At 41.2% G+C, this 27,307-nt stretch overlaps 1 protein-coding gene across 3 annotated transcripts in view; it reads left to right on the top strand.

Annotated features, from left to right (window-relative positions):
- GALNT18 (polypeptide N-acetylgalactosaminyltransferase 18) overlaps positions 1-27,307 on the top strand; it is a 459,245-nt gene that overhangs the window by 235,061 nt on the left and 196,877 nt on the right. For all 3 annotated transcript variants that reach the window (XM_061610414.1, XM_061610415.1, XM_061610416.1), the window contains exon 3: positions 7,119-7,285. In XM_061610414.1, coding sequence (XP_061466398.1) covers positions 7,119-7,285 — 167 coding nt within the window. The remainder of the gene's footprint in view (positions 1-7,118; positions 7,286-27,307) is intronic.

Genomic DNA, 27,307 nt, shown 5'->3' with positions numbered 1-27,307 from the left:
TGTCCCAGAGTGCAGGACACGAATAATGGGCTCAAGTTGCAGGAAGCCAGATTTTGACTGAACATCAGGAAAATCTTCCTACCTGTTAGAGCCATACGACAATGGAACCAGTTATTTTGGGAGGTGGTGGGCTCTCCAACACTGGAGGCATTCAAGAGGCAGCTGGACAGTCACCAGTGAGGTATGCTTTAATTTGGATTCCTGCATTGAGCGGGGGGGGGGGAGTGGATGGCCTGTTAGGCCTATTCTGATTTTATGAAGTTTGTTTTTCTCTGATGAACAACTGAACACCTATATGATGTAACATGTGTCAACATTGAGAATGAATTTTCACACAGCTATAGATGCACCAAAGTGTGCATGCATGGAAAAGCTTCCTTATACAGGTTCAATGTTTTACTAAGGTTGTGAATTGTGAGTTCAGTTCTCCTGAGGCAGCTGCTTCCTGGAACCAACTACCCTGGTTTCCTTTGCCGTGCCAGGAAAACAAGAGAAGTTTCACTTTAGAAATTAAATTAATACCTATAAACATCACTTTTCATAAGGAAATGCTTGACAGCATGTCACATAGGAACTATACATCTCTCCAAACTACAGGTGTAGAATCAACTGTACAAGCACACAGTCTCTGCTCTACAGAAAGGTCTTGGGCCGGCCAGCCATGACTGCTTCTGATGGCTCTCCCAGCAGATCACACACATTTTGGTAGTACATAAGCTTGCATAATAAAAGTTAAATAAGGTGCATTATTATTTTTCAGCTTGTTTAACAAACTAAGGAAGAAATGCCCCCCAGACATGCACACTCACAATATTCCAGCTCCCCATTGCCTGGGCTAAGTTAGTAAGGTTTTATTAGGCTTCCTGGGCCTTCGACAGTAAGCTCACTCACCTCTCTGCTTCTTCTCAGGTCCTGCCCTGGACTAGGCTAGGTTGTGGTACAGTCTAGGGCCTAAATGCCTAGGCACACCTGCCAGGTGCACTAACACCCACCACCTCCAGAGACTGGTTGAGCATTATAGGGGAGGGGGACATGCTCTGCAGTGCATAACATGCTGTACCTCTTGCCTTTTCTTCCTCCAATTGCAAACCCTTAGGTTTGCCAACTCCTCCCCATTCATCAACACTTGTGTTCACTTTATTCACACTTTTAACTCTTATATTTGCTGTGTTTGCATTCCCTTGGTAACTTTACCCTGCCCCTCTCTTTGGATTCCTGAACTATTTCTAAAAGCTCAACTAAGGTTTAAGTTACTGCAATGCTAGAAATTTGGAGACTGGAGGAAAATTTAATTGGGGGGCAGAATGATCATTTGGGGGACGATGACCTCATTTGCCCCCCCCATCACTGCACCCCTGTCTGCTGCCCCACTCATGCTTTTGGCTTCTGGCTATCAGAAACAGCCAAGAAAAGGAACCAATGTGAAAATATGCACCCTTCCTTCATATTGCTGATTAACTGGGTAGCATCTGCTGTTCCCAACCCATGTATAGGAAATTATCACTGAATTTCTGATAGCTTGATTGTGTCCTGAACTGTTTGGAGGCTTCTGTGTGGGGAGCAGCTTTCTAAATAAATGCAATGCGTAATTCAATTTATTTGTGATGGAAATACATTTGAAAACAGATTACAAATGGAAAGTCGTACAGAAGAATAATTTCTCATTATCCTAAGTGAGCTGCATGCTGCTTACTAATCTTCCATTATAAGGGGACAAAGACAACAGTGGTCCTCCTTTGTGACCATCTTCAGCAAATGGTGTCTACTGATTAATGCTTTCTGAAAGAATTGCCAAGCACCTTTCCCTTTGCTGCTTGCTGTGCTTGAAATAGAAGGTTCCTAGTGTACTTTTACATGTGCTGCATGTACTTTTCTGGTCACCATGACAACAGCTACTTTAGTTTTGCACTTTAATTTATGAATTCTAACATAGCTTGACCAGTCGCCATGGGTTTTGTTTTGTTTTACATATTGATGTGAACAAATGACTGAAATTGTTATGGAGACTTTGCATTTGCAGACTTCTCTTATTCAAACCCTTCCTATTTTAGAGATACAGATTCGCTAAAGGTGATCAACAAGCTGCCTTTGATATTGCCTAACAGCAAATACCTTCCGTTAGGGCAACAAGCACTGCACAGTATCAGGGTAATGCTTAAAATGTATATTGGCCTAGTATAATGACTAGGTTGAAAAAAATTAACTTCGTTTAATTTTTAAAAGTATGTATAAGATCCCTTGAGCCAAACCTACACATGACCCTAAAATTAATATTCCTCCCAGCTCATTTTCAAATACTGTCACTTGAACTTCTCATGAAACACTGCAACAATTGATCTCCCTCTCATTAGAAGTCAGACAGGCACTGTCACCGCTGAGTTTCAGGTACCTGATTAAACCCATTTTATTTCAGGAGGTCTTTGCACAATGAACACTACTCTGATGTCTGTTTTTTAATGGTTTTAAATTTCAGAGTTTTTAATTTTTTGTGGTTTAATGACTTCCGGGAAGGGTGACTTAGCCTGTGCCTGCTTTTGAGACGGGCTCCTGCCTCAAAAGAAGCTTATTCAGATATATCAGTCAGATTTTTTCTTTTTTTTGACTGATTAAACTTCTCCCGGGTAGGGAGAAACGAAGAGATTAACCTCAAAGCCTATTTTTGTTGGGACGACCAGATCTCATTAATTTATGGGACGAGGTCCAGCCGACGAAGGTGGGACGGATTTTTAACAACAAGCTCTATCTGGAAAAGCGAACGTTCATCTTATCTTCTAAGAGAGAACGCACTAACAGGCAAGCACCCTTCTTTCTATATTTTTCTTTTACTTGACTTAAATTGTTGCTGTTTAAAAGAGATTTGCCAGATTGATCGGTTTTTGACATCTCACTGGGGAGCCATAACTTCTCTCTGCTACTCACTAATTAATAGCTTATCTCTGTTTTTGTTGCAAAAAGCTGTCCTGGATTTGCATTCTAAAGATATACACTGAAGAGGGATTTCTATTCCAGATTTTTATTTTGAAGAATATTATATTGCCTGAGACTACTCTCTTTTTGGTCTATTTTATTTTGACGAATCTGTTTTCTGACGACCGCCATTAATTGTTTCGATCCTGGGAACTGCATTTTGTTTACTTAAGCATGGAGAGATAAGGCTGTCTGCTCTGTTTATACTGTGATGTCACCAAGTTTGGAGTATTAACCCAATTGTTGCTGAAATAAGAAGTGGTTTTCCTATATTTTTCTTTTAAAATGGCAATTAAGAAAGTGGCTGAGAAGCTGGAAATAACTATGTTTCAGAAAATAATGGATGAGATTGAGATAACGAAACAAAACCTGCGACAGGGTTGTAAGGAGCTGAAAATTGAATTGAGTAAAATGAAGCAGGAGATTAAAGATATAGGGGTCCCTGTGAGAGAGGTGACCCTGGAAGGGGTCCCTGTGAGAGAGGAGACCCCGGAGATTGGAACAAACGTGGAACAGGAAAAAGATTTGGAGTCTATGGACTTTAGAAACAAAATTTATTGTTTGGAGACACAGGAGATTAAAGACATAGGGGTTCTTGTGAGAGAGGAGACCCTGGAGACTGGAACAGGGGTCCCTGTGAGAGAGGAGACCCTGGAGACTGGAACAGGGGTCCCTGTGAGAGAGGAGATCCCGGAGATTGGAACAAACGTGGAACAGGAACAAGACTTGGAGTCTATGGACTTTAGAAATAAAATCTATTGTTTGGAACTCAATGTTATCTCTGAAGAAATTAATGAAGATTCTAGAGATAAAGTTATCAATGGCATGGATAATCTTCTGGACTGGAATGATGTGATGGAGCCCAATATAGAGAAAATCTATGGAATTAACTGCAGCCATGTGACAATGGAAAAACTTTCAAGAGATGACCCAGTGTATTTTGAAAAAAAGAACAGAGATATGATTTTACAGCAGTATTTCAGCAACCTATTCAGAATGGATGGCAAGAAAATATTTGGGATAGAGGTAATTCCCATCAGACTCTTACTATATGACTATGGCTTTGACAGCAAGATTATTATGGAATACTGATAATGGAAGATTGGATACTGAAATTACTGGACTTAACAAGACTACTGAAGATGGAAGATGGAAAATGGAACTAATAGGGATAATAGAACAATGGCTACTGAAATTACTGAACCTAACAGATTCTGATGTGATGGATTAATTGAAATGTTTATTTTGACTATGGTTATGACAATAAGATTATCATAATTAGTAATGAGATGGATTAATCGATATGCTTATCTGGAAAAAAAAATTGATAGATATATTTCTTAAAGAATTGAAACCTCTCTTTGACTTTTTGTGGAAAGAATAAAGTAATGTTTATGAGATTTGATGATTAAGTAAGATAACTACTGGAGGAAAGTGATTTTATAATATGACTTAAGAGTCAGGATTGTTATATATTATAGACTTATAACTGATTTGATCTTTGACAAATGGGAAGTCAATATTTTACTCTTTATTTTTTATTTTTGTTTTTTTTTTTCTTTTTTTCTTTTTGTTTAACTATTTTTGATTTTGTTTTTTGTCTTTGAATGTTTTATGATTTTGTCTTGTATGTTTTATGAAAATCTGAATAAAAATTATTGAAAAAAAAAAATTTTTTTGTGGTTTAATTTATGTCTTAATTTTTGTACATTGTATGCTTTTATTGTTGTAAGGTGCTTTCAGAACTATATGGTGAAAAGCAGGATATACATTTTAAAAATTAAAAAATTAAAAAGCAATTACTTTCTAGACCATTTCAGCAAACTAACTTTTCACTATGCAGTGAATCACATAGGTGAGTTCATAGAAAATTAACTTCCCTGAGGGCGTGTTTTCCCTTTCCCTCGCCTCCCCTCAGGACAGAATGAGGCCATTGGTGAGCCAGCATCACAAGGTGGTGGTCTGGTGGAGGTACAGGGCCTTTTTCTATTTAAGGAGGGCCTGCCCAGAATTCCCCTCTCTTTTCCTTCAATGCAGCTGTTATTCCCCCCACTCCAGCTGATTGCATTGGTTGGTTGCCATATATGAAGGCTGAATAGAAATTTTTGGTGGTCTCAAATTTTCTGCCTTCTTATTCTTTGCCATTTTGATTATTCTATATTCTCTATTGGCACCTTAGGTGAGTAGTCCGGACACCTGTGGCGTAACAGTATACTTTTGATAAGCATCTTGGGACACCTGGAGGGTGAAGGGACACTAATCCACTCTGCCTCTTACTGCTGGCCAGCTCAAGAAAGTAGAGAAGGGGCAGACCTTGGCATGGGCTGATTTTTTTAGCTGATCATTGGTCAGTAGTGACCTGGCTGGCAGGCACAGGCTCCCACTTGGCCTGTCTTAATGGCAGGTTGGCTGACATAGATGGTATTCTGCCAGTGAATTGCTGCCTGGATAGACAAAGTTTCAGATGCAACATCCCCCTTTGCCATTTCAGTTACCAGTGGCCACACTTACCATGGTTTTCTCTGCCTAGTTGCAGATCCTTATTGCATTAATCAAGTGGTCCTTTCATCCCAGCTTCATACTGTGTCTTCATTCCATGTGTGTGTACAGAGATCCAGTTGATTGTGTGGTAATCAATATTGGGTGATAACCAACCAAGTCATACTCTGACTAGACATGTTGAAATAAATGATGGATGCTGGCTATCAGTCATTCACTGTATTTTGAAACTTGCCTAAAGTGTGATGTCACATGCTGAGCTCTTCCAAATGTTCATAATCTCAAACATCATGTGATGACTATTTGAAAAATCATTGCATATCTTTTTTAAAAAAAGCAAACTAAATAATCTGCATATAACCAAACTGCAGGTTTCTTGTGAGATATTGAAGCAAGGAGACCTTCCCAAAGCTACCACATTGTTAGAAAGGAAGGCAGGGCTGGATTAAGCTGAGGAGGGCCCCTAGGCTGATTGGTGTTTGGGGCCCTCCCTACCTTTCCACTTTTTTTCACGCAGGTTTGCCATCAATCAATTATTATTATTATTACTCTTTATTTTTGCCCCGCCCTTTTTCCAAAACTGGAACTCAGGGCAGCTTACAAATAAAAACTACACATAGGTAAAAAAACATACAAAAATATACAATTAAAATAGAATTAAACTATTTGTAACATTAAAACCATGAAACATACACTTAAAATACTAAGACAATTTAAAACATTAAGAATAGGACCATAGAACAATACAACAGACCTTATGAGGTCCCATCAAGATGGCGGCCGAGGTTTCCCTAAGGGGCTGAAGCCTCTGCTGCCATCTTGGTTGATGGCAGCAATGCGCGCGTGTAGCACGCATGTGCAAACCACAAAAAACAGCGGAGAAAAAGGTAAGTGAAGTGGGGGGATGGCGGGCGGTTCGGAACTCTTGTCCCGCAATAATTTTTTTTAGCTTATGCACAGGGCCCCAAGAGTTCCGGGCTCCTAGGCTTCAACCTACCAAGCCTAATGGATAATCCTGCCCTGAAGGAAGGGCATTTTCCTTTTCTCAACACCTAGTTATAGTAACTCATCAACAGTAAAGTGGTCTTCAAAAATAAACTTTTAACTCTCACCCCTTAACAGTTCATCAATGTAAGCTTAAAAACTGATTATTAAAATTAGCCATAATTCTAATATTTTAAAAGTAAGATAACTTGTGACACTTAAAATGTACAGATTTATAACATCTGAATGAAAGTATGCATGTTTGGTATTGTAGGGAAATGTGTTAAATTAATATTTCAAAAATTCCTTCACAGAGTATACCACCTGGTTGCATAGAAACAATTTTCTCACTGTCATATGAGAGATCCTTGCTTATTCAACATATCTAAAATCATTCCTGTGTCCCTCTGTCAAATGTTGAATTATATGCTCAGTCAAGAAACTCAGTTGATAACTGTCCACTTTGTTGTTCTAGGCAGCAAATGTGCAACTGGATGTGAGAAATTCCATATCATTCCTAGCTTAGTGTGAATAATAAAAATGAAGGCAATGACCAAGGACTGTATAACAGTCCTGTATAAGAGAAAACAGAAGGGATAACTTTATGGTTTCCACAAGTACATGTCATTTGAGAAATTAACAGTACATTCTTTTTCTTTATTTCAAAGGTGCAAGAACCTCACATTTCCAGACAGTCTTCCTGAGGTCAGCATTGTTTTCATATTTGTGAATGAAGCTCTCTCAGTGATTCTGCGTTCCATTCATTCTGCTATTGACAGGACTCCTGCTCATTTGCTCAAAGAGATTATTTTAGTTGATGACAACAGTAATAATGGTGAGTAGCATGCATCAAAGAGATGAACTGTTGCCTTGTGTTCAGATGCACTCTTTACACTTTATAATGTCACCATTCTGTCTGCACAACCAAATAACAATTGCATGAATGGACACCTGTCAAAGCCTGAGAATGGGCATCTGTTAGGAATATTGTAAGACTCCTATTCAGGCTTTGGTCACTACATGGGAGGTGCTATAGAGAGCACAAGTGGGCAAGTTTTCCTCTTCCACAATATTTGCTCCTCCTTTTATACTTGCTCCTTGAAAGTATCACTTCCTTAGCACTTTGATAATTTAAGAATGACCATAATACAGGTGCCTTCTGTATTAGCTTTAAAATGCTTGTTGAAAACATTTTTATTATCACCAGACTTATGCAGATTATTAAGAAAAACATTTTCTGTAATATTCAGCTGGTGATCTGTTTTAATTTTGTTGTTTCTTGTATTATAACTTGTAATTTTTGTTTTGTTTTTTATTATAAGTGGTGGGCAACTGAATAGTTGCACTAGCACAAGGATTAGTGCTAGTGCAATAGGATTTACCCCTCCACTCCCCGTGTGTGCCCTGCACCATCCCTAAATCTGCTCCACGGGGTTGGGGAAAAGCTCAGATCAAATTTGGAGGTGCACGGGGGAAGAAAAGGGGGAGGATGTTTGTGGTACAAGGAGAAATCTTTGTGCTAATGGAATATTCATCTTAGTGTTATGTTTATTATTATAACTTGGAAACGGCTTTGATTTTTTTTAATGAAATTGCAGTATACAAATATTTTTATGAATGATATATATATAAAATTGCCCCCTGGGAACTTTGCTCCCTTTTTCTTTACCCCAGAGATGAGAAACATGTGGCCTTCCAGATGATGTTGTACTCTAGTTCCTATCATGCCCAGCCAGGGGCTAGAAACCTAGAGAAAGTGGACCAAGATCGTCTTCCCTTGGTGGAATCAGAAGAGCTGTTTTAAGTACAATTCTTAGCCCTAACGGTTGCAGAAAGGTTCCTTTACGTGTAAGAAGGTAGCATATCCAAAGGCTTAGAGATTACAAAGGATTTGGTACTTTGTGGCTAGAAGACAAAGTTTCAAGAGGCTTCTGGGATTTGTTTCCTCATAGCCAGGTTAAGACATTTTTATTTACCCAGGCGTTTTAATGTGTTTAACTCGTCAGTTCACCTTGTAATTTCATCTGCTCTCTTTTATTACACTTTCTAAGATCAGTTTCTAATTGTTTTGTATTAGGTTTTAATTAAATTATTATCTATATTTCTGCATACTCTGCTGGAGTATACTTGTTATGTACCTGAAGATGGTGTTCTGTTTCCTGTGATGAAATCAACTTAGCTGAACTAATGCTCAGTTACAATAGAAGACAATTGTAAAGCAATGTGAACCACTAGAAATTGTATACAAATATGTAATCATACTCGTTTTAACTGATTTCTTAGTTGCTGCTGCTAGTTGGTTGAGCTGTTGTTATCATATAACAGTTTGGTTTCCAGGGCAGGACATCATGGGCTTTGGGACCTGTGCTGCTTCCTATTTAGCACCAGCAGTGTGCTAGATGCTGTACAAAATATAGAAATAACCTAGCCCTGTTCAGGCAGTTAAAAGCAATGTGTAAAGCTTCAAACTGGGTAAGAGGCATGGGCATCAACCCGAGTGTCCCAGCGACCACTGACCTTGCCTCCTCCTCTTCCAACCTTCACAAACTGAGCGTGAAGGTCTAAATACGATTCTAACTGCATTCAGTTGAGCACTGTTAGAGGCATCTCCTCAGTTGGGAAACCTGTGAACTCAGGCCTTCTGATTGAGGGGAGGATATTAACTGCATTCAGCGGAATGTTATGAGACCTTCCTTGGAGACCTTTGCACTCAAGGCTTGAAAGCTGGGCGTGGAGGAACAGGGCCCCTGTGCATGGGGACATTGGGGCCAGGGCTGGTGCCTGCGCACCCAACCCACTTTGAGCTCTCACAAGTTTTTTTCCCCACTTCCTGAAAGGGACTGCAGCCTCTGTCCAAAGGGCTTATATACTGTCGAAAGGGCATTCTGCAACTAACATGGATGTAACAACATCAGAGTATGGGAGGTATTTTGAATACTTCTAGTGAATTGCTCCATGACATAAACATGGCTACTACTTGGCTTAACAACTATGGACCTTTAACAGTGGCTACCTCCTCATCATAGCCACCATGGGTGCATATCTTCTAATGCTAGCGGGAGCACAGTTTCAGGCAAGGTTATTTGGGAAGGTGTGTGTGTATGTGTGTGCTGGTTACTGAGAAACCATATGCACCCTTTTGGTCCTATGTGTTGGGTTCCAGTATGTATCAGGAACCAATATTTTCAACCACTGCTTTGCATCTTTCATCCTTGGCTCCCTCACATCGCAGATTAAATTTCAGACAAGCCTCACAGCAGACCTTGGCCATTTGGCAAATCAGCTGGAACCTGTAACATTCAAAGGGGATCCCAATTTTTCTGCTCTAAAGAGCTGCTCTGAAGACAGCTTACTGTCTAGCTTTCTCTTTTGTATAACTGTTGCATAACTCCTGCTACTGCTTTTGCAAAGATCCACTCCAGGATCAGTGATGTGCGTTGGATTTGCATTTAAAAAAAGAAAAGATGTGGTGGAATTAAAATGAAATAAGCCTCCATTTCTCTGTCTGCTGCTGTTATTCTATATGCCAAAAAAGAAAGAAATCTAAAGGTAAAGGTGTCCCCGCACTTATAGTGCGAGTCGTTTCCGACTCTTAGGGTGACATCTTTCGACGTTTACTAGGCAGACCGTATATATGGGGTGGGATTGCCAGTTCCTTCCCCGGCCTTTCTTTACCCCCCAGCATATGCCGGGTACTCATTTTACCAACCACGGATGGATGGAAGGCTGAGTGGACCTCGACCCCTTTTACCAGAGATTCGACTTCCTCCTTCCGTTGGAATCGCACTCCAGCCGTGAGCAGAGCTTCGGCTGCGTTACTGCCGCTTACCACTCTGCGCCACAGAGGGTCTAGACATTAGCAAATAGACATACACCTGGATAGACACACACCTGGTGTATGAACTAAATCTAAAACCTCTGGACAGGCCTATATTTCACCCAAACTTTGCAAAGTGTTCCTTAAAACACCATCAGAGGGAAGCACAGGAAGGACAGCATCCAGGTTGTTTGTTTTAATCCATTTATCCTAGGACATTGCAGAGAACGGAGACAGTGTAGAAATGATCAAGCATACCAAACCGAGGAAACAGTTAATGAATTAAGCAGGCTACAGAGTGCTTTATTTGTTCCAACAATATGTCCCGTCTAAATCTTCTGCAGTGCAAGTACTTTAATGTGTGACAGACTTTGGGCCATTGATAGCTGCTCAAATGCTGTATATTTATAATTCCAAGAATGAAGATATTTTTAACTTAAATATCTCGCCAGGCAAAGTTTACTCCATGATATCCGTTATTCTTTATCTGTGGGCAGGGCTGTGGTTGTGCAGGGTATTGGGGGGTCTTAGACCCTTTACTTTTTGGGGAGCAGGGTCCCAACAGGGTCCCTATGTCTCCAGCATCCTACAAGCCAATCATCATGAAAGGGGAATGTGTTAGCTACTGAGAAGAGTCTTCTAACATGCTTCCTTGTCCTTTCCTGCAGAGTAGAGCCAATCAGAGTGAAAGGAGGTGAGTCAAACACTGAGAAGACACTTCTCGGTAGCTAACACTCCTCTTTCATGCTTATTAGTTCCTAGGCATTATCAAAGATCTCATTCTTAACCCCACAGAAAAATAAACAGGGAAGGGACATGGCTGTGATTAACATGAAGGAACCCTGCACTTCTGAATTTGCCACTACACTACTGTTCGTGGGCCACTGTCAATGTATTTACCACTGTTGTTGCTCTTTTCCTTTCAGAGAGTCCCTGTCTGCATTAGGTGGGCCAAAGAGGAATAACGACTATAATGTATGATAGGCACAGATTTCAAAACAATTCATCTATTCTGTTAAGTCTGCTCTGCAAAGTATTTGTTTTAAAACCAACCCTACAAAATTAGGGACATGGAAAGTTAATTTGGCAGATCATATTTGTCCAATGTATTATTGACATCATTGTAACCTGAATGTTTTTAGGGATTCAAGAGCAATTGGCAGACCCTTAACTTTGAATGGTAATGCCATACCACAGTATTGTACTGGTATTTATTGCCCTAATCATAAAGCAAGTACAAATGCTGATCCTCATTTATCCACCACATCCATGGATTCTCCTAATCCTTTCTTTATTCCATACTTAAAAAAACAAACAAACTACATGTGGCACTAAATGAGTGTCTTAAAGTTGAGTGATTTTTTTCTTTAGCACCACATGCATCACTTCCTTTAAACAGACATAGTGCTGTTTTTTATGTCTCCCCGCTCTTTCCAAGGGCTTTGGACTAGATGACCTCTATGGCTCTATTCTTTGAGCCGAATGTGATCTTTCATGTCTTACAGTGGCACTTCTTCCTTGCTGGCAACATTTGTGCTGAACATCAGATGCCACAAACATTTATCTCAGTATTGCTGAAGTCACTGTCTGCCAGTAGTATCTGACCCATGTAATCATGGGAGGCATTTTGTATGGCCAAGCTTCCAATACATGTCTTATAGTGCTCCTCTCCCATACTGTATCAACACTTGTCACTCTTGTCAGATATAATAACGATCTTTGAAACAAAAAAAAGATATTTATTATTAGCTGTGACTTCATATTTTTGACTTACAGATCCATGTTGCATTGAAAGTGTATTATATCTATGAATGTATAATTTAAAGGATTTTGTGCTTGTAAGGCTCCCCTGATGAAATTAAAACCTCCATTGATTTTTCTTAAAGAGCATGACATTGTAGTGTGCTAGATGTCTCGAACTAAGACTTTTAGCAGACATGCTGCAGTGCTTTATCTCTGGTGCATGGGCATCTGCAGGAATTTTTCTGGGGAGTGGGGGCAAGGTACAACACTGAAAGGGGCAGCAGGGTAGTTTCTCACAAAACAAGTTGAGAAGAATTATATTTTGTATATTTTGTCTCATATCTCAAGTTCTACAAATTTTTATTTTTTTATTTATTTTATTTATTATTTCAATTTATATACCGCCCTTAGCAGAATAGCTCTCAGGGCGGTGAACAAACAAGATAAAATACAATATATCATAATAAAAATCGTAAAAACATATACAAACAAACAACAAAAAACACTACAAAAACACAATACGACAAAAATTAAAAATACAGATTAAAAGATTAAAATGGTTAAGAAAATTAAAATGCCTGGGAGCATAAAAAGGTCTTTACCTGGCGCCGAAAAGATAAAAGTGTAGGCGCCAGGCGTACCTCTTCGGGGAGGCTGTTCCACAACTCAGGGGCCACCACAGAAAAGGCCCTAGATCTAGTAACCACCCTCCGGGCTTCCCGATGGGTTGGTACCCGGAGGAGGGCCTTAGATTCTGAACGAAGTGAACGGGTAGGTTCGTATCGAGAGAGGCGTTCCACAAGGTATTGAGGTCCCACGCCGTGTAAGGCTTTATAGGTAAGAACCAGCACCTTGAATCTCGCCCGGAAGCAAATAGGAAGCCAGTGCAGACGCGCCAAGACAGGTGTTATATGCGAAGACCGACAGGTCCTCGTCAGTAGTCTGGCAGCTGCGTTCTGCACCAGCTGAAGCTTCCGAATTGTCTTCAGGGGCAGCCCTACATAGAGCGCATTACAGTAATCCAATCTTGAAGTTACCAGAGCGTGAACAACGGAGGCGAGGTCGTCCCTGTCCAGATAGGGGCGTAGTTGGGCTACCAGACGAAGATGGTAAAACGCATTCCGTGCCACCGAGGCCACTTGGGCCTCGAGAGACAGGGAAGAGTCGAGAAGAACCCCCAAACTACGTACCTGTTCCTTCAGGGGGAGTGTAACCCCATCTAGAACAGGGTTAACATCCACCATCTGAGCAGGGAAGGCATTCACCAACAATGTCTCGGTCTTGTCTGGATTGAGTCTCAGTTTATTAGCTCTCATCCAGTCCATTATCGCGGTCAGGCAACGGTTCAGCACATCAACAGACTCACCTGAAGAAGATGAAAAGGAGAAATAGAGCTGTGTGTCATCAGCATACTGATGGCAACGCACTCCAAAACTCCTGATGACTGCACCCAGCGGCTGCATGTAGATGTTGAAAAGCATGGGGGACAAAACCGACCCCTGAGGGACTCCGCAATGGAGAGTCCATGGTGTCGAGTGATGTTCCCCAAGCACTACCTTCTGGTGACGATCCGCGAAGTAGGAGTGGAACCACTGCCAAGCAGTGCCCCCGACACCCAACTCCGCGAGTCTCCTCAGAAGGATACCATGGTCGATGGTATCAAACGCCGCTGAGAGATCAAGGAGAATCAACAGAGTCACACTCCCCCTGTCCCTCTCCCGACACAGGTCATCATACAGGGCGACCAAGGCTGTTTCGGTGCCAAAACCGGGCCTGAAACCGGATTGAAACGGATCTAGATAATTGGTTTCATCCAAGAGCGCCTGGAGTTGGCTGGCAACCACCCGCTCCAAAACCTTGCCCAGAAAAGGGACATTTGCCACCGGTCTATAGTTGTTTAAATTATCTGGGTCCAAGGAGGGTTTCTTTAAAAGAGGTCTCACTACTGCCTCCTTGAGGCTACCAGGGACCACTCCCTCCCTCAAGGAGGCATTAACCACCTCCTTGGCCCAACCGGTGGTTCCAGCCCTGCCAGCTTTCACTAGCCAAAATGGGCAAGGATCCAGAACAGACGTGGTCGCCCGAACCATTCCAAGCACCTTGTCCACTTCCTCAAGCTGCACCAACTGAAACTCATCCAATAAAGAATGGTAGTTACTCTCTTTAAAAAAAGAAATAAAGCTGGAAATCTGGAGATTATGGTTCATCCAAGACAGGTGATGGGAAACTGCCCCCCTTGCCTCCTGCTCCCTGTGGACATCTGTGCTCTGATGCTACCAGCTCTCTGGTTCCATTACAAGGCTGGTACACTGAACTCCGAGGTTTGGTGGTACCTGACAGACTGATCTCGTGCACCATCTAGCTTATAGTACCAGCCTGCCTGACCATTGTCAGACCTGAAGGGCCTGGTACGTCTTGACCTCAGAGTTTGATCCTCAGTCTAAGCAACTCATCTGTGGTGTCAGGACACTGTCTAAGCTGATATTCTCTTTTTCTGATTGCTGCCTGACCTTTTCTGAGGTTTGGCAGTCATGTAGTTTTGGAAAACGTGTCAGCCCTGGAACTTTTACTACTTTAGTCCAGTTTTTGAACAGTATATTGTATGTATAACATCTGTGCGCAAACCTTTTGGCCTGTGTAACCCAGCTAGAAGTTTGTATTTGTCCTGTTTATGCTGAAAACGATCATATTTTTAAATAACCTTTTGGAACACAGAAGAGAGATTATGGTTATCATGGTAACTAAAAGATGTTTATTTCACCTCTCCTTTAAATAAGAACAAGTGATAGATCAAGTAATAAAGTGAGGAGAACTGTAACCACACATCTGCTTCCTGTTTGAAATCTGAAAGTGGATTTGGTAAAATTCTCCTCACCACCTACAGACAACTGGCATTTCTGGTTACATGAATTGGTTTATTTAAATGGTTACCTCCGCTCTGGTTCTTACAACACTAATAAGTTGGCAAGGGTCTTTCAGGGATACTATGGCAGTAAGTTTGCTACTGCACTGCCAAAGCCCTCGGCAAGGTCCATACTTCATAGCCTTGGAGCGGGATAGAGGGGAGAAGTTCCCACCCTGGTCTGCTCTCAGGGTCTGCTCCCTCAAACCAGTGAGACCAACCATTGGCTCCTGGAGCAGGATACAGCATGACGGACAGTTAATTGGCATCAACCACAGCTGGTCATGCATAAGGAAGGATCCTCCTACTCTCTCCCCCATGCCAACACAACATCTGCCCCACCTCCTTGTAAGGATGGACCATTGTAGTTAGTTATTTATGGACTTAAGTTATAAAACTACTTCAGTAGTATTACTGGAGAACAGATTTGCGTATTATTAATTTTATATGTACCAGGCTGTACTATGAAATATCAACAATCCTAAAAAAGTTATCCTACACACCAACCCAGCTCTGTGGTCAGTATGTAGAATATTGAATGATGGGAAAGCAAAAGTCTAATTTATTATGTTCTTGCTGTTGTGTATTTATTATATGTTTTTAGTGTTGTATTCAACATACTCTAAGTCAAATGTTCTTTCTCTCTCCTCCCCCACTGCACCTCCTAAATCTGTTATGGGGTTTCTCCCAACCCTCCAGAGCAGATCTGGGGATGGCACAGGGCACACATGGGTGGAGAGAGGGGTAATCCCCTTGTGCCTGTTGATGTTGTTTCCCTAATGCAGGGATGGGGAACTTTTTTGGCTCCACAGGCCAGATCCTGACCAGGGTCTGCCTCGCAGGCCAAATTTGACCTATCAGTCACATGATGTTATTATGATGCTATATGATTAATAGGTGGACGGGCAGCCCACCTGTCAAAATCCCTTATGCTTCACTTTTAAATCTCCGAGATTAGGGACTTAAAGGGGAAGAGGAGGGGAGAGACTTGCAAAAGCCTCTTCCAAGTCAGAGACTTAAAAGGAAAGCATAGGGAGACTTGGAAGAAGCTTTAAGATAGCCTCTGCACTCCCACTTGAGCAAACAGAAGTTCAGCAGCTGTTTTAAAGCCTTTGCAAAAGCCTCTTTGAAGTAGCTCAATTTTGCGCAGGGCCTTAATCTCTGCTGAGTTGATGAATGGAGAATAAATCCTACTGTCTTGGCCAAGTGATATTGTTCCCTCCTGGGAACAGGATTGCACTGCCAATGCAGGATTAAACTCTGTCCTCTTCCCATCAGCAGACATCACTAGTGATGTCAGCTGATGGGCAGGTGGGTGTGGTTTGGGGAAAATGGCCTTGGGCGCCAAATGAGACCCCCCTGAAGGGCCATGATTCACCAGGAGGCTGGAGGTTTGCTATCCCTGCTATAGCACAAGAATTTGGTTAAATATCAACCTTAGATTTTATTGTTGCATTCTGTTTGCCCCCACCCCAACAAGAAAGGCAAGAGACATAAACTTGGGGAAATGTTATATTTATTAAAATATAACAGTAAACTTTTGGAGAACCTGCAGACCAAATCAACCAAATTAACTGCATAAAACCTGTTTGGGCAGATGAGGCTAAAACTATCTCTCGGTGGAGAACCTTCCCCCAGAACCCTGGACATGTCAACAGCTATAAGCTGTGGGCCCCCAGCCAAGGATGTGGATAAATCTATTCCTCCTTCCTAGGCTAGCCCTGGGTGTTCACTCACCCTGTGCATCCAGGCCCCGTCGTCTCAGCGTTCACCAGAATGTGCAAGGTAGGCTCCCAGAGGCACTCCCCCAAGTGCACCCAGGCCTAAACCCTGGGTGTTCCCCAATGGGTGCCCCTAATTCCCTAACTGCCTCAGTCTATCTCCTACTAACCCTCAAACTCCTCACCTGCCTGAACTCCATGCCAATAGGCCTCAACCCCGCTCCGCAAGAAGCCAATTGAATTAAGCCCCACAGTATGGAGTAGGCAAACCAAAGGGGAAGCTAAGCACGCCTCCCCCCCAAATTCCTACTCAGCCCCTAAACGGTGACTAGTCTCAACCCATACTGAAAGGATGGGAGGAAGGGTCCCGCCAAAAGACAAAGAGGGAGATTGGGGAGGGGAGCACACTTTAAAAGCCTTACTCTCCACCCCTTCCCCAAGAGCTTATAGGTCACACGTGACCTCCCTCCCTGGACTATACCACCCAGTGCCTTTCTTGTCCCAAGGGGGTGGGGCAGAGGCAAAGGTGCCCCCACAGATAGTGGGAATGGCATTTGTTGTACTTGCCATCCTGGGAACCCCAATGGTTGAAGTAGTGAGATATAAATTTATTAAATAAATCTGCAGGTGACAAGTCCAAAACTTAAATAACAAAAAAATTACTATATATTACTCAGATTATTCATAAGTAAAAGACATTGGGCTAGAACTCTAGCTGTTAGCAATGGGCAATGCTCCCATAATTACAATTATGGTGTTGCAGCATTTTGCACTATTTAGTGTTTGAATTACAGTTTTTAAAAAACAGGTGATGAATGAATTCTTACATGTGTGCTGTTTTATCAATAATAATGGCAGATTATTTGTTTTGAAAGTTGCATTTGTTAAATGCTAGCTGAGGACAGAATTCATTCTTTAACAATGTCTTGAGATTCAGTACAAAATTAACAATATATTCATGTGTATATCCAATTTCTTTACATTTATCTTGAGAAATATAACGCAGTAGCTTATTCATGCACATCAGCATATGTCAAGCAAATTAACTATGATTTTTGCTAAGCCCCGGTACAGTTTTTCTAAGTTTCCAATTATAGTTTAGAAGCCCTCATGTGAAGCCTTCTTTTCTTTTTAAAAACAAATGATTTAGGTGGAAAAACTGTGAAGATGTCACTGCATCTACGTCATTTGAATAGTAGATTTTACAAAAGCTTGGATCTTCTCATTTATTGAAGCAATTTAGGTTGCTTTTTGTAAGCATTTCAGCTGTCAGCTTTTCCTTACGAGTTTTCGTAAACATAATCTGAAAAGGAAAAATGTTTGATTTATGTTTTAACAGGTTTGTATACATTTTTACCCTTTAATCTCCCGGTTTTGTATATTATATGTCAGAAATCAGATTGAGTTTATGCTGGAATGCTGATTACAGGCCACTCTTAGTAATACCCTTGCTGATCAGGAGTATTCTTAGCAGTACATTAATCTTTACTGATACCCCAGGAATAAGCACATTACTGAGAGATAAATCCTATTGAGATGGGTGGCTAAGTCTGATTAATTAACTATAATTGTAAAGTTTTTTAAAAAATAATGTAACTTCATCATTACTACCTTTTTAAAATTTCCATTTCATCATGTTCTACCACCCCCCAGTCAATGTTACAGAACTCTCTACCAGCTCCTGAGTCTAAATTCAGGGAAGATCTGACTCAAATGAGTTTAGGCAGAACCCATTTGTAAACTGGCTGGCTGTGTTTTGATGTTGTAATAAACTATCATGGCAGGTATGAGCCTAGCCTCTCTCCAGTTCACATGCTCCGTTCTCCCCTGGAGGAGGCTCCAGCATGGCTGTAAAGAAAATATCAGAAGCTTTCACTTCCAATTTTAATTAACCACAGTTATCCCTATATCCCAAACCTAAACTGTGAGATAATCTTAACTATGGTTTGTTGACAATAAGCCACCTTCATAAACCATAGACTGAAGTTGGCTTGTTTCAAGCCATATAATTAAGTTTAGCCACTCTTCGTCAGGTACAGTCGATACAGTAGGCTGTGGTTGCTCTAAAACAGAAGTGAAAGCTTCTGAATTCCTTGCAGCCACATGAGAAAATGTTGTGGGGGAGTCTGTAAGTCCAGTGGAGGACTAGCTTTGTTCCATCATGATAACCCATAGTTTATCATGACGTCTGAATATAGTGGCTCTCTGTAAGCTCTACCCCATGCACCTAATATTAGAGCTGGAGAAGAGGTAAATGAGGCTCTTACCACCAGCTACATGGGTGAGAGATGCTATAAGCAACAAGAAAGCTTTCTTCAGGTACATGCATAGTAAAAGACAAAGAAAAGAATGGCGGTACAGCTACTCAGTAAGGATTGCAAAGTGATAACAGATGGCTAAGAAACGGCAGAAGTGTTCAACTCCTATTTTGGCTCAGTCTTCTCTGAAAAGAGGGTCAATAACAAATCCTGCCAGACTAATCTTATCTCATTTTTTGATCAGGTAACTTCCTGGTAGACTGTGGAAATCCTGTGGACATAATATATCTCAACTTCAGTTTAGCTTTTGTCAAAGTGCCTCATGATATTCTGATTAGGAAGCTGGCTAAATGTGGGCTGGATGGAACAATGATCAGGTAGATTCACAGTTGGCTACAGAATCGTACTCAAAGAGTACTTATCTATGGTTTCTTCTCAAACTGGGGGTAGGTAACTAGTGAGGTAGCGCAGGGCTCGGTCCTGGGCCCAGTGCTCTTCAATGTTTTTATTAATGACTTGGATGAGGAGGTGTAGGGAGTGCTTATTAAATTTGCAGATGATACAAAATTGGGAGGGATAGATAATACCTTGGAGGACAGAAATAAAATTCAAAGTGATCTTGATAAGCTGGAGCATTGGGCTGAATACAACATGAAATTTAACAGGGATAAGTGCAGAGTTCTGCACCTAGAAAAAAGAAAACAAGGCCGCAGTTATAAGATGGGGAGTACTTGGCTGAGTAATACTATATGCGAGAAGGATCTTGAAATTGTTTTTGATCACAAGCTGAATGTGAGCCAACAGAGTGATGTGGCTACAAAAAAGGCAAATGCTATTTTAGGCTGCATTAACAGAAGTCTAGTTTCCAAATTGCATAAAATACTAGTTCTTCTCTATTAGGCACTGGACACCACGCTTTTAAAAGGATGCAGACAAACTGGAACAGGTTCAGAGGAGGGCAACAATGATGACCAGGGGACTGGAAACAAAGCCCTGTGAGGAGAGACTGAAAAAAAGTTGAGTAGAGAAGACTGCAGGGAGATATGATAGCATTCTTCAAGTACTGAAAGGTTGTCACACAGAGGATGGCCAGGATCTCTTCTCGATCATCCCAGAGTGCAGGACATGGAATAATGGGCTCAAGTTACAGGAAGCCAGATTTTGGCTGAACACCAGGAAAAACGTCCTAACTGTTAGAGTGGTATAACAATGGAACCAATTACCTAGGGAGGTGGTGGGTTCTCCAACACTGAAGGCATTCAAGAGACAGTTGGACAGCCATTTGTCAGGTATGCTTTAAGTTGGATTCTTGCCCTGGGCAGGGGGTTGGACTTGATGGCCCCTTCCAACTCTACTATTCTATCATTTATGAACAAAGCGTCCCTGAACATGGTCAGAGAAGCTCAAGATTTCACTGTTTTCTTTGTGCCCAGAATCTGGAGCTTCCTTGAGCTGTGACCGGTAGTAGTAGCTCAGAGACTGCGTCTTTAAAGCCTTAAATTAAACTTACAGAGATTTTTTCACAGGTCTGTCTGGGTGATGGTTAATGTTCAGGGCTAGGACAAAAAAACGAAATGTTTAGGGCCTGTTGAAAACTATTTGAGAAACTGAAGTGCTTTTTGACAGTACCAGATGTGAACATTTTGACTGTTTCAGCTCAGTTATGCTATTTGGGGCAAACTCTCTATTGTTTCTTGCAAATGTGCTGTTTACCATCCAGGTCTAAAACATCACATACACTTTCATATACACATGCCTTTAAATATTTACCAGATTCCAAAGTGAGTCAAGGGGAGCTTGCCCATTCCTACTGACACCCCATTAATGCACCACTGACTCATATATATTCTCAGCTGCTGCTTCCTACCTTCCTACCAAAATCCCCCACCCGCCCCGGGACTCTGTAGATGAGCAGGAAGAATTAATGAGCTTTCCGAAAGTCATAATTACATGATTCAGAAGATGTGTTTGACTAGCTCCTTATGCTGGGATGCAATACAAATTGAAAGCTAGTTTTTAACAGTGTCACTGCTGCTCACATGATACATATGAATTCTGTTTCTATTTCCATGGAACAGACACTGAGGCATCTAAGAAGGTCACATCCACACCATACATTTAAAGCACTCTTCTGCCATTTTAATAGTCATGTAGTTTGTTACTGGTGCTGAGAGTTGTTAGGAGACTTTTACAGAGCTACGACTCCAAGCACGGTTAACACAATTACAGTTCTCAGATTCTTTGGGGAAAGTCGTGACTGCTAAAGTGGTAGGAAAGTGATTTAAATGTATAGTGTGGATGTGAATGAGGTCTTCTATTTAGTCTTTTGTCTCTCCACAACTAAGAGACCGTTGGCTAGGAGGATAGTTAGCGGAGCATGTAAGTAAAGCTGTTGTGTTACTGGTTGCTGTGTGCTTACGGAGTAGCAATTGTGTGAACAGGGCTTGGACAAAACAGAAAAGGAAAAGGAAAACTATGAGATTTTAAACTGGTCTAATATTGTGCAACCAACTTTATGTGTCAATCCCCACTCTCTGAGTTCTCTAACAAGTCTCATAATTGGCATCTGAGGGGAGTTTGTCCATCACTAGTTAGAATGTTCCAAAGCTGTTTACAACACCAGCTGTACTAATTTCTAGGAACAGCTTATTTCAGTAAACTGAAGCTAAAAGTCTCAAAGCCAATAGCTGTAGATGTTTCATTGAAAAGCAACCTCCATTAACTTCAGTATGTTTTCAGTTTTCTTCAGTTTAGTTGATTTTGGGGCAAGTTGGCAAACTATTTTTTCTATTTTGGCAAATTGACATATTCTGTGCTTTTGACACCTCATTTGTGTATTCACATCTATAAGCTTTGCCCTTGCTGTTTATTCAACACTGTTTTTGATATTAAAAATAGATTATGTATATGCAGAATTGACAGTGGGGCAATGTTTATATATTACCCTGAAGCCAATTTTGCACATAATGAATGTGAAGATCTTGGGAGACTTTAATTCCAGTGTGAAAGATATCAATTCATTCTCTCTGTGTTCTTCCAACTTTAATCAGTTATTGCACTATATGAGGGACTGACCTCTTATCCCATGACTTTGTTTTCTTCAGTGATGTGAGAGGCCTTTAATGAGAGACTTTTTGTCAGATGATCACATCTTGGACCCTGTAATTCTCATTTATTTTCATCTAGAATATATAGACATTAAATGTTAGATCTCAGACTAGATACCAAGCTAAAGTAGAATTTTCCTTTATTTAGAATAACTTGGTTTATGATACATAATATTCTCCCAATTACTTATGGAATGACTTATAGTATTAGCCTTTGGAATTCTGGTGCGTGCTGAACAAGATTAAATGAATCATTGTTATTTTCAGTTGTCAGCTGAGACCATCTTGATGGAATTACTAAGTGTTACCAGTTCTCTCAAGATTGCTTAGTACCAGCTGCTGCATGGCTTCACTGCTTTGAACAGCACAGTCCTTGGCCCAGTGCCTGCCTAATCATTGTTTAATGCTTCAAAAGATAGCATCTTAACATTTGGGGCAATCTTTCTCAGCAGTAACAATACCAGCAGATTTGCGTGTAGTTGAAATAATTGGAAAAATAAAAAAGCAGGGGAAAATGATGTGCAAACAGCATTGTGCTTTATGAAGCTGAAAAAAAATACCATATACCTAATCAAATTACAGCATGAATTTGAGGAAGCTTATACGGTAAAATCCATGATTTGTCAGTTCACATACTATGGATTGATTATTTCCTTTACATCTCAGTCAACTATTTTATTGGAAAATATATACTATATATATTGGAAACAGAAGTATAGTATCCATATTTCAAAAGCAATATGATTCATTGTTTTGCCTTCAAAGCACAGAATCCCAAGGCTTTGAAGGAGGCCATCAAGTCAAATGTCCTGCTATAAGGCATGCCTGGGTAAATATCCCAAACAACCCACTTGATCCAGGACACAACTCATTCATTTAGTTGTGTTAATTCACTCATTCAACTCACTTATGGATCATGTTGGTAGACCATCAGCTTTATTATCTACCAGATCATGATTGCCCTGCTGCAGTGGTTCTGGCAGCTGGTAATATATGAATCAGGCTACAGTCTATGCTGTAGCAATGTGCCTGTGGAGCACATAGCTCTAGACCAGGAGTAGTCAATGTGGTACCCTCCAGATGTTGCAGGACTACTGACCATTGGCCATGTTGATTGGCTAGGGCTGATGGGAGATGGAGTCCAGCAACATCTGGAGGGCACCACATCGGCTACCCCTGCTCTAGATTATTAAAGTGAAACAAGCCACTGGATTCAGGAAAAGGAAAACAACACTCAGTGGTCATGATCCCAAAGAGTTTTCCATGATTAAAACCTTTTTTTTAAAAAAGTACATTAACCACTTGGGATTCTTAATAAACCATAAGTCCTAAGGCAGTAGAGGCAAAGAATAGGTCACTGAAACAATTGTGAAAGTTCCACCTCAAAATCCTAGTCCCCAATTTTAAAGCAGTATGTGTATTTAAAATCAAGAACTGGAATATAATATGTATTAGAAAACATTATGCAGACAACTTTGAGAGGTGATGGAGTGATTTGATGGAGAGAGACACACCCCTCCAAGAGATGCAGACAAATCCCACTCCTTTAGTCCCTAATTAAGATTTTTTTCTGCTATTCTGTTAATATATAGGCAGATCGTATAGTTATTTTACTTAGCATAAATCCCACTGAGTTCAATAGGGCTTAGTCCCAAGTAGATGTGAAATGATACACTGAAAATGCCCCCTGCCTGCTTAGTGAACTTGTCCTGTGGAGACAATCATAACAGCATCAAGAAACAATTTAAAGCTGTCAAAATGGGACTGTGGCGGTTGTGCAAATGCCTTTGCTCTTCCCAGTGTGCCAAAGGAAAAGACAAGGTCCAAAAACAATTCTGTGTTCATAGTAACTAACACTATGAGAAATCACTTTTTTGCAGATGTCATTGTTTAAAGAGATTTTTTTACAGCCTACGCTTTCTGTCTATGAGCCAAACTAGATGTGGTGCTTTTCATTTAGTTTGTCCTTGCATGGTTATTTTTTTTAAAAAAAATAGCCAGTACAAGAGTGATCTGGATTAGAACCAGGGCATGGGGACTGGGCTGTACCCTTTTTCTTCCACTGCAGTCCTGACTGGAATCTCCACCTGCAGTAGGTTTCTTCCCAAATAGCAGGTCATTCATTCATTCATTTCATTCATTGGCGATCACTCATGTCTTCCAAGATAAGCTCTTTAACAGTGGGTCCATAAGTGACTGTGGAGGCCAATTCTGGATTCACATAGCCTCCCACAGTGAGGATATAGGTTTCCAGATGGAAGATGGTTGCAATGAGGATTTGTTTGACGTGCCTTCCCCTTAGCTCATTTGTCCCGTTCGCCCTGTATTTGTGCGTCTTCGAAATCGATAGCACCTTTGATAATAGTCAACCTCCAATTGGGACGTTCATGGGCCAAGACTTCCCAGTTCTTGATGCTCATGTTACACTGAGATGGCTGCCAAGATAGGGGAAGTGATCAACGTTCTCCAGCATCACACCATTAAGTTGGATTGATGGTGCTACAGAGGTACTAGTTCACACCTGTTGATGAAGTACTTTGAGTTTTTTAATATTAAGTGAGAGCCCAAGTTTTCCATATGCTTCTGCAAAGACATTTAGGATAGTTTGAAGTATGCCAATGGAGGCAAAGTGGGTAGGTGGAGTCTAATTCTAAAGCAATGCAGAGATGATGATTTTTAATTACTATTATTTTTAGCTATTTATTTCGGTCAGGTCTTATGATTGGCTCAAATTCTGTGTAAATCATGTTGGTAGGCCACCATTGTGGTTATCTCCCACACCTGAATGAAGCCTGCTGCAGTGGTTCTGTACTGGTCTTGGACATTCTGTTTGCAACCCATGACCAACTATGTCAGGACATAGAATTGTCTTTTGGGGCATCAGCCTTTGATTTCATTCACTGGTGGAACTTGCTCCACCAGTAAAAGACTAGTGCTGTGGGCACACTAGTCACTTCAAAAACAGCCAGAATGGTTTTTCTGGCTGCGTTTTAAAGCAACATTGATCTCTGCTGGTCATACCTCCCTTCCCCACTGCTTCCTTTAGATCTTTCAGGACCACTCACAGCAAAGTGTTGGGCCAATCCCTGTCTCTACCTGAGCCTGCAGCAAAGTGTTTCCAGTGGCCATACCTATAAGTCAAAGGGGCTAATCTACCTATCAGTTGCAAAACCTCCCTGAAGCTGATTTTTTTAAAAACGCATTGGAGTTGATCTGATAAGGTTTTAAGAGTAAAAGGGGGAGGAGTTTGACTAGCATCGTGTGCCCCCATTTTGAGAACAGAGAAGTAGAGACGCACTGGAACTGGCACAACAGTAAGTGTCTCTCTCTCCTTGGTTTCTAAAGTTTGGCTAACTCCAGGACCTCCAGCAGGTGTACCTCTGCCTGGTATCTGTCTGCTGACTATACTATTCTATGAAATATTCAGCTGCTTGAAGCTTTGTGTGAGAATGGCATTTGATATTAGGTAGCAAAGCTTGAAAAGCCTGCATCAGGACATATCAGCTTTCCTAGAGACACTTAGAGATGCCATAAAAGTGACCCAAGGTGATCTCTGTAGTAAGCAAGAAACTAATCAGACCCAGTTTCATTATATTTGACATCTCTTAGTGTGCTCCTGTCAGTAATCAGACCTGGAAAGCTCCTCCCAAAAACTGTATAAAGTAATGTTCAGGGTTTGGTTTTGTTTTGTTTTGTGGTGGGAATGCGTCTTGGAGTACCCATTGATCTTGAACATATATTTTGTCTATTTAGTTTTGTGTGTATGAGCCATCTTCTGGACTTTGACTCAGTGTGAATTGAAGCATTTTTCAGAAACAGGCCAAAATAAAAAAGGAAAGTTTTAAAGCACCATAAATGAGCTACCTCAGAGAGCTTAACAAAATGGTTTATTAAACTAAACTTCATTTCATGGCCATAAAGCAAGCAAATTGAGAGAGAGAGAGAGGCTTGAGTTATGATTTAGTTAGAATAAATTGGAGGCATGGTCTAATCAGTGGACAGCTTTCTATCTAATGGAAAGTAGGATAATATTCCCATTTCATCAGTAAGTATCAAATTTAGTTTAATCAGCTGCAGATTGCTGTACAATACCTCAATCACATTTAAAATATTGTTGAGAAGCAGGTAGAGGAATTCTCTGAGATTTAAGTAAGGTCTGACATTCAGTAGTTCACAGGATTGTAAAATATTTGCAAGCAAATTTGAAAAAAAATTGGTTTAAAAACCAAAATAATTTTGCTTGTTAATTATATTGCAAAGGTGTGGAATTCATCTGAACACAGTTCTGTTGAAGTCAGGGGTTGTAGTTTAACACTACCTATTGTCAGTTTCAGTTCAAGCCAACTTAAAACTTCCTTCTTGCTGCTGACTTGGTTCTGAGAACTCACCACAGGAACAAGGTCACGGCCGCTGCTATCAATGCCCTGCATTCTGAAAGAAACCCAAGGGTCAAAGTGCTTGAAATTGATTGGCTGCAGGCACCAGTCATAGATTCGCTTGTTTTTGCAAATAGCTTTCCTGATTGGCTCGGTATTCCCAGTCTGCTGAGAATGGATTGATCATTTGCATGCTTATTAAGCTCCATGGGATTTACTCCACTGAAATCATGTTTAGGATAGATTAAATTGACCATGGGGGAGGAGGAGGGAGGGAGAGGGAGGAAAGGGGGAGGGGAGGGGAGGGGAGGGGGAAGGGGAAGGTGAAAGGAGGGGAGGGGAGAGGGAAGGAGAAAAGCAGGTTTGATCATTTGCAAGCTTATTGTGTTCTGTGAGATTTACTCCCATGTGATTATGGTTAGTATAGGTGAAATTGACCATAGGGGAGGTTAAGAAGGGAGAGGGAGGAAGGGCTGGAGTGGGGGAAGGGGAAGAGGAACGAAAGAGAGAGTGGAGGAGGAAGGAGGAGAGGGGCAGTGAGGGAAAGGAAGCAGGAGGGGGGATAGGATGGAGGAGAAGGGGAGGGCAGTTTGATAATTTGCGTACTTTTTGAGTTCAATGGGATTTACTTGTGTACAATCATGCTTAGGATAGGTGAAACTGACCTGGGGGAGGAGGGGGAGGAGAGGAGATTGGATGGGTGGTCACTGGGAAGAAGGAAAGCCCCCTTCCTTTCCAAATGAAAAACACTGTTAACAGTTTCATTATTTTCCAGGGTTTCCCCCACTTTTTACATCTACAGCAGACACATGTAGCCTCCCATCCACATTTAAACCAAAGCTGCCCCTGGCCATATCCACACCAGACATTTACTCCACTTTAAACAGTCATAGCTTCTCCCAAAGAATCCTTGGAAGTGTAGTTTGTGAAGGG

The sequence above is a fragment of the Rhineura floridana genome, chromosome 2 (genome assembly GCF_030035675.1).
Source record: "Rhineura floridana isolate rRhiFlo1 chromosome 2, rRhiFlo1.hap2, whole genome shotgun sequence".
Lineage (NCBI taxonomy): Eukaryota > Metazoa > Chordata > Lepidosauria > Squamata > Rhineuridae > Rhineura > Rhineura floridana.
This window is presented reverse-complemented; position numbering and strand designations above follow the sequence as displayed.